General features: G+C 45.4%; 1 protein-coding gene across 4 annotated transcripts in view; it reads left to right on the top strand.

Annotated features, from left to right (window-relative positions):
- LOC144686918 (SWI/SNF-related matrix-associated actin-dependent regulator of chromatin subfamily A-like protein 1) overlaps positions 1-13,370 on the top strand; it is a 107,415-nt gene extending 94,045 nt beyond the window's left edge. For all 4 annotated transcript variants that reach the window (XM_078552758.1, XM_078552759.1, XM_078552760.1 and 1 more), the window contains 2 exons: positions 11,741-11,834; positions 12,635-13,370. In XM_078552758.1, coding sequence (XP_078408884.1) covers positions 11,741-11,834; positions 12,635-12,880 — 340 coding nt within the window. In that variant the 3' untranslated portion in view covers positions 12,881-13,370. The remainder of the gene's footprint in view (positions 1-11,740; positions 11,835-12,634) is intronic.
- Positions 13,371-13,809: the final 439 nt, after the last annotated feature.

Genomic DNA, 13,809 nt, shown 5'->3' with positions numbered 1-13,809 from the left:
GAGTACTGTGTGCAGTTCTGGTTGCCACATTATAGGAAGGATGTGATTGCACTGGAGGGGGTGCAGAGGAGATTCACCAGGATGTTGCCTGAGATGAAACATTTAAGTTATGAAGAGAGATTGGATAGACTTGGGTTGTTTTTGTTGGAGCAGAGTAGACTGAGGGGCGACCTGATCGAGGTTTACAAGATTATGAGGGGCGTGGATAGGGAACAGCTGTTCCCCTTAGATGAAGGGTCAGTCACAAGGGGGCACATGTTCAAGGTGAGTGGCAGGAGGTTTAGTGGGATGTGAGGAAAAACTTTTTTACCCAGAGGGTGGTGACGGTTTGGATGCACTGCCTGGGAGGGTGGTGGAGGCGGGTTGCCTCACATCCTTTAAAAAGTACCTAGATGAGCAGTTAGCACTGCATAACATTCAAGACTATGGGCCAAGTGCTGGTAAATGGGATTAGGTAGGTAGGTCAGGTGTTTCTCACGTGTCGGTGCAGACTCGATGATCCGAAGGGCCTCTTCTGCACTGTGATTCTGTGAGTATGGCCGGGTAAGTATTTACTACTTTTATCGCTTATAGTTTTTAAGGCCTTATTTTGTATTTCATCGTTTGTAAGGGCTATATTCTATAACAACGAGGAGCAGGGAAGAAGGGCCCTAGAGTAGTTGATATTATTTGATGTTAAGTATCTTCTAAAAGGTTTGATTTAATTTAAAGGGATAAGTCATGTCAGGAGAGCTCAAAGCTGTGGTGTGCTACTCCTGCTCTATGTGGGAAGCCGGGAACATTTCCAGTGCACGGGGCCAGCATGTTTGCGGGAAGTGTCTCCAGCTGCAGCTTCCTGAAGCCCGGATTTCAGAGCTGAAGCGGCGGCTGGAGACACTGTGGAGCATCCGCGAGGCGGAGAGTATCGTAGGTAGCACGTAGAGAGAGGTGGTCACACCACAGGCTAAGAGTCCAAGTGCAGGAAAGGAATGGTTGACCACCAGCCAGAGCAAGAGGGCTAGGCAGGCAGTGCAGGAATCACCTGTGGCTATTCCTCTACAAAACAGGTAGACCTCTTTGAATACCGTTGAGGGGAATGGCCTCTCAGGAGAAAGCAGCAACAGCCAAATTCGTTGCACCACGGTTGGCTCTGCTGCACAGGGGAGGAGTAAAAAGTGTGGGAATGCAATAGTTATAGGGGATTCAATTGTAAGGGGAGTAGATGGGCGTTTCTGTGGCTGTAAACGAAACTCCTGGATGGTATGCTGCCTCCCTGGTGCTAGGGTCAAGGATGTCTCAGAGCGGCTACAGGACATTCTGAAGGGGGAGGGTGAACAGCCAGTGGTCGTGGTACACATTGGTACAAATGACATAGGTTAAAAATGGGATGAGGTCCTAAAAGCAGAATATAGGAAGTTAAGACGTAAGTTGAAAAGTAGGACCTCAAAGGTAGTGATCTCAGGATTACTACCAGTGCCACGTGCTAGTCAGAGTAGAAATAGCAGGATATATCGGATGAATACGTGGCTGAAGAGATGGTGTGAGGGGGAGGGTTTCAGATTTCTGGGACATTGGGACCTGTTCTGGGGGAGGTGCGACTAGTACAAACTGGACGGGTTATACCTGGGCAGGATCAGGACTGATGTCCTAAGGGGAATATTTGCTCAAGTGGTTGGGGAGGGTTTAAACTAAAATGGCAGGGGGATGGGAACCTATGCAAGGAGTCAAAGGAAGGGGAACCAAGGACAAGAACAAAAGACAGAAAGGGCAATAAGAAAAGTGATAGGCAGAGTATTCAAGGGCAAGAATCAAACAGGACCTCAGTGAAAAATAACGGGAACGGGACAGTGTTAAAAAGACAAGCCTTAAGGCCTTGTGCCTTAACACGAGGAGCATTCACAATAAAGTGGATGAATTAACCGCGCAAATAGATGTAAACAGGTATGATATAGTCGGGATTACAGAGACATGGCTGCAGGGTGACCAGGGATGGAAACTGAACATCCCGGGGTATTCAGTATTTAGAAGGACAGACAAAAGGGAAAAGGCAGTTGAGTTGCATTGCTGGTTAAAGAGGAAATTAACGCAATAGCGAGGAAAGATATTAGCTCCAACGATGTGGAATCTATGCGTCGAGCTGAGAAACACTAAGGGGCAAAAACGAAGCGAAGGTTTACCCGACTGATTCCTGGGATGGCGGGACTGACGTGAGGAGAGATTGAGTCAGTTAGGATTATATTCGCTGGAGTTCAGAAGAATACAGGGGGATCTCATAGAAACCTATAAAATCCTAACAGGATTAGACAGGGTAAATGCAGGAAGGATGTTCCCGATGGTGGGGGAGTCCAGGACCAGGGGTCACAGTCTGAGAATACGGGGTAGACCATTTAGGACTGAGATGAGGAGAAATTTCTTCACCCTGGTGAGCCTGTGGAATTCGCTACCACAGAAAGTAGTTGAGGCCAAAACATTGTATGTTTTCAAGAAGGAGTTAGATATAGCTCTTGGGGTGAAAGGGATCAAAGGATATGGGGAGAAAGCAGGAGCAGGCTATTGAGTTGGATGATCAGCCATGATCATAATGAATCGGTGCAGCAAGCCTGAGGATTAAGAGCAGTTTAGAATTCAGCAAAAGAGGACCAAGAGATTGATTAAGAGGGAAAAATAGAGTGTGAGAGTAAACTTGCAAGGGACATGAAAGCAGACTGTAGAAGCTTCTTATGTATGTAAAAAGAAAAAGATTACTGAAGACAAATGTAGGTCCCTTGCAGTCTGAAATGGGAGAATTTATAATTGAAAACAAGGAAATGGCAGATACTCGAACACAATCTGTACCTCAAGGCCCAGCATATCTCCCATGCTACCATTACCATCAAGCCAAAGGATCAACCCTGGTTCAATGAAGAGTGCAGAAGAGCATACTTAAAAATGAGGTGTCAACCTGGTGAAGCTATAACACAGGGCTACTTGCGTGCCAAACAGCATAAGCAGCAAGTGATAGACAGGGATAAGCACTTGGCACGTCATAACATTCAAGGCTATGGGCCAAGTGCTGGTAAATGGGATTATGTAGGTGGGTCAGGTCTTTCTCACATGTCGGTGCAGACTCGATGGGCCGAAGGGCCTCTTATGCACTGTGATTCTGTGATCCCACAACCAACGGATCAGATCTAAGCTCTACAGTCCTGCCACATCCAGTTGTGAATGGTAGTAGACAATTAAACAACTCACTGGAGGAGGTAGCTCCATAAATATCCCCGTCCTCAATGATGGAGGTGCCCAGCACAGCTGTGCAAAAGATGAGGCTGAAGCATTCGCAACAATCTTCAGCCAGAAGTGCAGAGTGGATGATCCATCTCGGCCTCCTCCGGAGGTCCCCAGCATCACAGATGCCAGTCTTCAGCCAATTTGATTCACTCCACATGATATCAAGAAACACCTGAAGGCACTGGATACTGCAGAGGCTATGGGCCCTGACAATATTCCGGCAATAGTACTGAAAACTTGTGCTCCAGAATTTGTCGTGCCCCTAGCCAAGCTGTTCCAGTACTGCTACAACACTGGCATCTACCCTGTTATGTGGAAAATTGCCCAGGTATGTCCTTTACACAAAAAGCAGGACAAATCCAACTCGGCCAGTTACTGCCCCATCAGTCTACTCTCGATCATCAGTAAAGTAATGGAAGGGGTCATCAATAGCGCTATCAAGCGGCACTTGCTTAGCAATAACCTGCTCACTGATGCCCAGTTTGGGTTCCGCCAGGGCCACTCAGCTCCTGACATTACAGCCTTGGTTCAAACATGAACAGAAGAGCTGAACTCCTGAGGTGAGGTGAGAGTGACTGCCCTTGACATCAAGGCAGCATTTGACCGAGTGTGGCATCAAGGAGCCCGAGCAAAACTGGAGTCAATGGAATCGGAGGGAAAACTCTCCGCTGGTGGGAGTTATACCTAGCACAAAGGAAGATGGTTATGGTTGTTGGAGGTCGGTCATCTCAGCTCCAGGACATCACTGCAGGAGTTCCTCAGGGTAATGTCCTCGGCCCAACCATCTTCAGCTGCTTCATCAATGACCTTGCTTCCATCATCAGGTCAGAAGTGGGGATGTTCGCTGATGATCATACAATTTTCAGCACCATTTGCAACTCCTCAGATGCTGAAGCAGTCCATGTCCAAATGCAGCAAGACCTGGACAATATCCAGACTTGGGCTGACAAGTGGCAAGTAACAATCGCGCCACACAAAGTGTCAGGCAATGACCATCTCCAACAAGAGAGAATCTAACCATCGCCCCTTGACATTCAATGGCATAACCATCACTGAATCCCCCACTATCAACATCCTGGGGGGTTACAATTGACCAGAAACTGAACTGGACCGGCCGTATAAATGCTGTGGCTACAAGAGCAGGTCAGAGGCTAGGAATCGTGCGAACAGGTAACTCACCTCCTGGCTCCCCAAAGCCTGTCCACCACCTACAAGGCACAAGTCAGGAATGTGGTGGAATACTTCCCACTCGCCTGGACGAGTGCAGCTCCTACAACCCTGAAGATGCTCGACACCATCCAGGACAAAGCAGTTCGATTGATTGGCACCCCATCCACAAACATTCACTCCCTCCACCATCAACGCACAGTAGCAGCAGTGTGTACCATCTACAAGATGCGCTGCAGGAATTCAGCAATGCTCCTTAGACAGCACCTTCCAAACCCGCTACCACCTAGAAGGACATGGGCAGCAGATAGATGGGAACACCACCTGGAAGTTCCCCTCCATCCTGACTTGGAAATATAGCGCCATTCCTTCACTGTTGCTGGATCAAAATCCTGGAAGTCCCTTCCTAACAGCACTGGGTGTACCTACACCACATGGACTGCAACGGTTCAAGAAGGCAGCTCACAACCACCTTCTCAAGGGCAATTAGGGATGGGCAATAAAAGCTGGCCCAGCCAGCAAAGCCAACATCCCTTGAATGAATTTTTAAAAAATACTAGGGAACAAAGGGTCTAGTGAGAAAGAGGAATTGAAAGAAATTAGTATTACCAAAACAATATTGCTGGAGTAATTAATGGGACTGAAAGCCGATAAATCCCCAGGGCCTGATAATCTACATCCCAGGGCACAAAAGGAGGTGGCTGTGGAAATAGTGGATGCGTTGGTTGTCATCTTCCAAAATGCTGTAGATTCTGGAACAGTCCTGGCAGATTGGAGGGTGAAAAATGTAACCCCACTATTTAAACAAAGGAGGGAGGGAGATAACAGCGAATTACATACCAGTTAGCCTAACCTCAGTAGAATGGAAAATATTGTCTGTTGTAAACGATGCGATAACAGAACACTTAGAAATTATCAATATGATTAGACAAAGTCAACATGGATTTATGGAAGAGAAATCATGTTTGACAAACCTACTGGTGTTTTTTGAGGATATAACTAGCAGAATAGATAAAGGAGAACCAGTTGATGTGGTGTATTTGGATTTTCTGAAAGCTTTTGATAAAGTCCCACATAAGAGGTCAGTGTGTAAAATTAGCGCACATGGGATTGGGGTTAATATATTGACATGCATTGAGAATTGGTTAGCAGACAGAAAACAGAAAGGAATGGGTCTTTTTCAAAGTGGCAGGCAGTGACTAGTGGGGTATTGAAGGGGTCAGTGCTTGGGCCCCAGCTATTCACAATATATATCAATGATTTGGATGAGGGAACCAAGTGTAATATTTCCAAGTTTGCTGACGACACGAAACTTGGTGCGAATGTGAGTGATGAGGAGGGTGTTAAGAGGCTTCAAGGCGATTTAGATAAGTTGAGTGAGTGGGCAAATATATGGCAGACGCAGTATAATGTGGATAAGTGTGAAGTTATCCACTTTGGTAGGAAAAACAGAAGAGTATTATTTTAATGGTGATAGATTGGGAAATGCTGATGTGCAAAGGGACCTGGATGTCCTTGTACATCAGTCACTGAAAACAAGCATGCAGGTGCAGCAAGCAGTTAAGAAGGCAAATGGTACATTGGCCTTCATTGTGAGAGGACTTGAGTATAGGAGCAAGGATGTCTTACTGTACAGGGCCTTGGTGAGACCACACCTAGAGTATTGTGTGCAGTTTTGGTCTCCTTACGTAAGAAAGGATATACTTGCCACAGAGGGAGTGCAGCGAAGTTCACCAGACTGATTCTAGGGAAGGCAGGATTGTCGCACAAGGAGAGATTGGGCCAACTAAGCCTGTATTCGCTGGAGTTCAGAAGAATGAGAGGGGATCTCATTGAAACATATAAAATTCTGATAGGGCTGGACAGGCTGGTTGCAGGAAAGATATTTCCTCTGGCTGGGGGAGTCTAGACAAGGGGTCACAGTCTCAGGATACGGGGTAGACCACTTACAACTGAGATGAAGGGAAACTTCTTCATTCAAAGGGTGAACATCTACCACAGAAGGCTGTGGAGGCCAAGCACCAAATATTTTTAAGAAGGAAATAGATAGATTTTTGGACTGTAAAGGCGTGAAGGGGTACGGGGAGAGAGCGGGAGTACAACATTGAGATAGAGGATCAGCCATGATCATATTGAATGGTGGAGCAGGCTCGAAAGGCCGACTTAACTACTCCTGCTCCTATTTTCTATGGATGCTGCCTGCACATAAACTAACTCAACACAACCCTCAGGGTTCAGTCACACAGTGAGCGGGAATCATAGAATGGTTACTGCAAAGAAGGAGGCCATTCGACCCATCGTTTCTGTGTCAGAACTCCACAACAGCAACTCACCTAGTGCCATTCCCCAGCTGCCTTTTCCTCATAGCCCCGCAAAATTTTCCTCTTCAAATTATTATTCAATTCCCTTTGAAAGCTACAATTGACAATGCCTCCGCCACACTCTCAGGCAGTGCATTCCAGATCCTAACCACTTGCTGCGTGAAAAAGTTTCTCCTCATGTCGCTATTGCATCTTTTACCAATTACCTTAAATCTGTGCCCTCTTATTCCAGATCCTTCTACCAATGGGAACAGTTTCTCCCTATCTACTCTGTCCGGACCCCTCATGATTTTGAACATCTCTGTCAAATCTTCTCTCAACATTCTCCAGGAATAACAGCCCCAGCTTCTCCAATGTATGCAGAAGTTCCTCATCTCTGGAACTATATTCTGTAAATATCCTTCAGGGAGAGGTGGTGGTATAGTGTTATTGTCACTGGACTGGTATTCCAGAGACCCAGGGTAATGTTCTGGGGACCCAGATTCGAATCTCACCACAGCAGATGGTGAAATTTGAATTCAATAAAAATCTGGAATTAAAAGTCTAATGATGACCATGAAACCATTGTCGATTGTTGTAAAAACCCATCTGGTTCACTATGTCCTTTAGGGAAGGAAATCTGAGGTCCTTATCTGGTCTACATGTGACTCCAGTCCCACAGAAATGTGGTTGATTCTTAAATGCCCTCTGAACTAGGGATGGATAATAATGGCTGGCCTGGCCATGCTCACATCCCATGAATAAATTTTTTTAAAATGTTTTTACTTTTTTCTGCACCCTCGATGATGCTTTCACATCCCTCTTAAAGTGCAGTAGCCAGAATTCGATTTACTTGTTCAAAACACTTTGCAGATTCACCCGAATGGTACCAGGTTAAAATTATAAGGGCAGATTTCAGAAACTTAAGATAAGTTCCAAACAGGACACCAGGGGAAGGGCCCAATCTCACGGGGCAGGACACCAGGGGAAGGGCCAGCACATATGAACATACGAATTAGGAGCAGGAGTAGGCCACTCGGCCCCACAAGCCTGCTCCGCCATTCAATAAGATCATGGCTGATCTGATTTTAACCTCATATTCCTGCCTACCCCTGATAACCTTTCACCCCCTTGTTTATCAAGAATCTATCTACCTGTGCCTTAACGGTATTCGAGGACTCTGCCTCAACCACCTTTTGAGGAAGAGAATTCCAAAGTCTCTCAACCCTCTGAGAGAAAACATTTTTCCTCATCTCTGTCCTAAATGGACGACCCATTATTTTTAAACAGTGTCCTGAGTTCTAGATTCTCTAACAAGAGGAAACATCTTCACATCCACCCTGTCAAGACCCCTCAGGACCTGAAAGGTTTTAATCAAGTTGCCTCTTCTAAACTCCAGTGGATACAAGCCTAGCTTATCCAGCCTTTCTTCAAAAGACAACCTGCCCATTCCTGGTATTTGGTAAACCTTCTCTGAAATGCTACTAAAGTATTTACAACTTTCCTTAAATAAGGAGACCAAAACTGTTTACAGTACTCCAGATGTGGTCTCACCAGTGCCCTGAAGCTTAACATCGCTACTCTTGTATTCAATTGCCCTCCTAATTAACCAGGGGTGGGGAACCCCCAGCCTGGGGGCCACACGTGGCCCATTGCACTTCCTTCATCCAGCCCGCAGTGAGATTTCAAAAAATACATCAGAGAAAACAAATCCTAAATAAATAGTCATAGAACAAAGAAAACACAAATAATTAGGGACTAATAAAAGATTATTTAAATATTCCGATTAGTATTTTTTTTTAAATGTGTTTGATATTTCAGTCCACGCCAATACCATGGGAAATGAAATGACTGTGTAAATGACCCCCTGCCCAGACTTCAGGAAGCTACTGTGAAGGACAGGGGCAGGAACAGAACCATAAAGAAAGGGATTAATGATTGGAGCAACATTCAAAGCAACTTATTTTTGTTCTTTTAACAGATTTTTCCTGTCCCATTTTCTAATATTTCAAATGGTGTTTTCCAACACTTAGGGCAGTGTCTAGGGTGAGGAATCAACAGTGGATTGACTGACCATATATCAGCTGATGGATGGTCGGGTAAAGCTTTGAATATTCTCAGAGAATCATAGGAATCTTAACAGAAACACGGTGTTAAAATCTCCATTTGCATCAGGATGTGCTTCAGTTCGTTACACCTCCCTGTGCAATCCCAGTCTTATTGAAAATGTCTACATCAAGCTTCTGAATATCTTTGCATTCTAACGGTTAACACATTTGTGAGAAGCAAATTTCTTGAGGCAAAAACAAAAATAAAAATAGCTGGAAAAACTCAGCAGGTCTGACAGCATCTGCGGAAAGGAATACAGTTGACGTTTCGAGTCCGTATGACTCTTCATTAGAACTAAGGAAATAGAAAAATGAGGTGAAATATAAGCTGGTAGAGGGGGATGGGACAGGTAGAGCTGGATAGAGGGCCAGTGATAGATGGAGGCAAAGAAGAGATTGCCAAAGATGTCATAGACAAAAGGACAAAGGGGTGTTGACGGTGGTGATATTATCTAAGGAATGTGCTAATGGGGACATTAAGGGTAGCAAGCAGGACAAACAAGTGGCAGATGGCCCTCGTGGGGGTGGGATGGTGGGGGAAGGGATCGAAATGGGCTAAAAGGTGGAGATAAAACAATAGATCGAAATAAATTTAAAAATAGGTGAGAAAAGAAAAAATATATATTTTTTAAATTATAAATTATTGGAAAAGGGGGGATCGGAAAGGGGGTGAGGATGGAGGAGAGAGTTCATGATCTAAAATTGTTGAACTCAATATTCAGTCCGGAAGGCTGTAAAGTGCCTAGTCGGAAGATGAGTTGCTGTTTCTCCAGTTTGCGTTGAGCTTCACTGGAACAATGCAGCAGGCTAAGGACGGACATGTGGGCATGAGAGCAGGGTGGAGTGTTGAAATGGCAAGCGACAGGGAGGTCTGGGTAATACTTGCGGACAGACCGAAGGTGTTCTGCAAAGCGGTCACCCAGTCTGCGTTTGGTCTCTCCAATGTAGAGGAAACCGCATTGGGAGCAACGAATGCAGTAGACTAAATTGAGGGAAGTGCAAGTGAAATGCTGCTTCACTTGAAAGAAGTGTTTGGGCCCTTGGACAGTGAGGAGAGGGGAAGTAAAGGGGCAGGTGTTGCACCTTCTGTGGTTGCATGGGAAGGTGCCGTGGGAGGGGGTTGAGGTGTAGAGGGTGATGGAGGAGTGGACCAGGGTGTCCCGGAGGGAACGATCCCTACGGAATGCCGCCAGGGGGGGTGAAGGGAAGATGTGTTTGGTGGTGGCATCATGCTGGAGTTGGTGGAAATGGCGGAGGATGATCCTTTGAATGCAGAGGCTGGTGGGGTGATAAGTGAGGACAAGGGGGACTCTATCATGTTTCTGGGAGGTGGAAGAAGGCGTGAGGGCGGATGCGCGGGAGATGGGCCGGACACGGTTGAGGGCCCTGTCAACCACCGTGGGTGGAAAACCTCGGTTAAGGAAGAAGGAGGACATGTCAGAGGAACTGTTTTTGAAAGTGGCATCATCAGAACAGATGCGACGGAGGTGAAGGAATTGAGAGAATGGGATGGAGTCCTTACAGGAAGCGGGGTGTGAGGAGCTGTAGTCGAGGTAGCTGTGGGAGTCGGTAGGCTTGTAATGGATATTGGTGGACAGTCTATCACCAGAAATTGAGACAAAGAGGTCAAGGAAGGGAAGGGAAGTGTCAGAGATGGACCATGTGAAAATGATGGAGGGGTGGAAATTGGAAGCAAAATTAATAAATTTTTCCAGGTCCAGACGAGAGCATGAAGCAGCACCGAAGTAATCATCGATGTACCGAAGAAAGAGTTGTGGACTTTGCTAATTACTTGCTGTACCTGTATACTAACCTTTTGCGATTCATGCACTAGGACACTCAGATCCCTCTGCATCTCAGAGCTCTGCAATCTCTCACCATTGAAACAATATACTTTTTTTTTTATTCACCCTGCCAAAATGGACTACCTCACATTTTCCTACATTATACTCTATTTGCCAGATCTTTGCCAACTCACTTAACCTATCTGTATCCTTTTGTAGCCTCCTTACATTCTCTTCACAATTTACTTTCCTATCTACCTTTGTGTCATCAGCAAATTTAGTAACCATACCATTGGCCCCTTCAGCTGAGTCATTTATATAAATTGTAAAGAGTTGAGTCCCCAGCACTGATCCCTGTGACACACCAATCATTACATCCTGCCAATGGGAAAATGAGCCATTTATGCCAACTCTCTGCTTCCTGTTAGCCAATCTTCTATCCATGCCAACATGTTACCCCCTACACCATGAGCTTTTATTTTCTGCAATAACATTTGATGAGCCACCTTATCAAATGCCTCCTGGAAATCTAAGTATAATACATTTCCTGGTTCCCCTTTATCCACAGCACATGTAACTCCTTCAAAGAACTCCAATAAATTGGTTAAACATGATTTCCCTTTCACAAAACCATGTTGACTTTGCCCTATTGCCTTGAATTTTTCTAAGTGCCCTGCTATAACATCTTTAATAATAGCTTCTAACATTTTCCCTATGACAGATGTTAAGCTAACTGGCCTGTAGTTTCTTGTTTTCTGTCTCCCTTTTTGAGTAAAGGAGTCACATTCGCTATTTTCCAATCTAATGGAACCTTCCCCAAACCTAGTGAATTTTGGAAAATTAAAACCAATGCATCAACGATCTCGGTAGCCACAGGACAGGATGGGTGGAGTACAGGAGAAGGTGTTATAGCCTAGGAAGCAGAGCGTCACTGGCAGGAAAAGTTGAATAAGAGAGTGTGTGAGGAGTCTGGATCGGAACTTGGGCATTGGGGGCAAGGGCTGGTGCAGGGAAGGGTTAGTCAGGGGCAATAGAGCTGAGGAGGAACACGAGGAGAGTTGTGTATTAGCTGCTGTCAGATCGCCATGTTAGCACTGCTGCCATTCACTAATCTCTCCTTTAAATATCTCTCCAGGCCCATAATTCAGGAAAAGGTGAAGATTCTTGGAGAAGCCGGTCTGTCAGGAAACAACTTTTCAGAGACTGAAACCGCAGATTATTTTCATCGGGTAAGTAACTGATTTGTCAACTCAGCATTTTCCTCATCTAGCCTAGTACCTGTCCTAGGAGTGTTTGATGGGGACAGTGTAGAGGGAGCTTTATTCTGTATCTAACCCCGTGCTGTACCTGTCCTGAGAGTGTTTGATGGGGACAGTGTAGAGGGAGCTTTATTCTGTATCTAACCCCGTGCTGTACCTGTCCTGGGAGTGTTTGATGGGGACAGTATAGAGGGAGCTTTACTCTGTATCTAACCCCGTGCTGTACCTGTCCTGGGAGTGTTTGATGGGGACGGTGTAGAGGGAGCTTTACTCTGTATCTAACCCTGTGCTGTACCTGTCCTGGGAGTGTTTGATGGGGACAGTGTAGAGGGAGCTTTACTCTGTATCTAACCCCGTGCTGTACCTGTCCTGGGAGTGTTTGATGGGGACAGTGTAGAGGGAGCTTTACTCTGTATCTAACCCCATGCTGTACCTGTCCTGGGAGTGTTTGATGGGGACAGTGTAGAGGGAGCTTTACTCTGTATCTAACCCCGTGCTATATCTGTCCTGGGAGTGTTTGATGGGGGCAGTGTAGAGAGAGCTTTACTTTGTGCCCCACAGTCCGGCAGGTTTGCAGATGCTAGTGCAGCCTGTGTTGATTTTGGTGAGGTTGTTCAGCTATAAGGGTCAGCTGTCTGGATACTGAGAGTATGGGGGTTTTCTTTTGCTGTATGGATTTGGGATGTTTCACTTGTGTCATACTCCTGATTTTTGGTCACTTTCACTTAAATTATTTGGTGATTTTTAACAAGGATTATGTTTATCTGTAGGGTCCGAGGCAGGCAAAAGTGATTGACTTTTTCCAAACAGCTTTGGCTGACTCTGAAGGCACAGATGATGAAGCTCTTCTGCTTGGGGCTGCTGATGTCTGTTTTGATTCTCACCTGCGCACTGGCACCGACACTGGAAACAGCTCCAGCACTAGCACTGGCACCAACTCTGGAAATGTCCAAAAAACTAACAATTCAGAGAGCCCCTTTAAAAAGAGACGTATTGAGGAGTATTTTGGAAAATAGTGAGCATTGATTTGAAACTAGAAATTCAGCCAAAGCCCTGCATGAGTTCAGTATGCACAAGCCTGATGCACCTCAGTGTGAACCAGTATAATTTGTAAATAAAATAGAAAAACTTCAGACGCGAACGGAAGCATTTTTTTTAAGAAGAGTGAAACTGAGAAACAGTTGATTTTGAGGAATTTTGGTTTCCGTCTAAGGGTGCATACTGTTTTTATACTTTGATCATGAGGCAGATCTCCCAGCGCATTCCCAGCAGGAGGTGGTGGGAGGGCGTGTGGGAGAAGGCGAGTTGAAATGGGTGAGGATGGGGGGTTGGGAACAGTCATGTCTCCACTCATCTGGTATAAAGCGACAGCTTACTGCTCCTTCCAAACCAAACCCAATGTGCTTGTGGGACTTATTCAAGTTTCATTATAACAGAAGTTATATCAATGTCAGGTAATTGTTGGAAAACTTTATATATACTTCTAATAAAAATCATAAATAATGATTTCTGTTTGTAACCAGTGTTTTCTCCTCAAAGTGAAGTATATCAGTATTGAGGATTAGAACTTCCATATCTGCAATCTCCCATTAGCAGTACAGATGAAAGGTCATTGACTGCCTGACCTGAGTCTTTGCAGAGTTTTCTGGTTTATTTCAGATTTTCAGCATCTATAAAATTTTGCTTTTATATAAAGAAAGGGGTAGACCAAACAGCCCCTCCGAGCCTGCTCCGCCATTCAGTAAATAACTCCCTCCTCTGAAATGATGGGCTTCCCGCCTTCACCCCTCTAAATGATTTAATTATTTTTATGCCTCCAAGTGCGCTTCCATGTTGAGGCACCGTCACATTCTCAGACCTGCCTTAGTAGCGCCCACCTCTCCCAGTGGGGCAGTCAAAGCTCCAAAGCTGCCAGCACTCTGATTGGGCCTGCAGTATTGTAGCC

The sequence above is a fragment of the Cetorhinus maximus genome, chromosome 11 (genome assembly GCF_964194155.1).
Source record: "Cetorhinus maximus chromosome 11, sCetMax3.hap1.1, whole genome shotgun sequence".
Lineage (NCBI taxonomy): Eukaryota > Metazoa > Chordata > Chondrichthyes > Lamniformes > Cetorhinidae > Cetorhinus > Cetorhinus maximus.
Note: the sequence above shows the minus strand (reverse complement) of the source record. Positions and strands in the feature narration are given on the sequence as shown.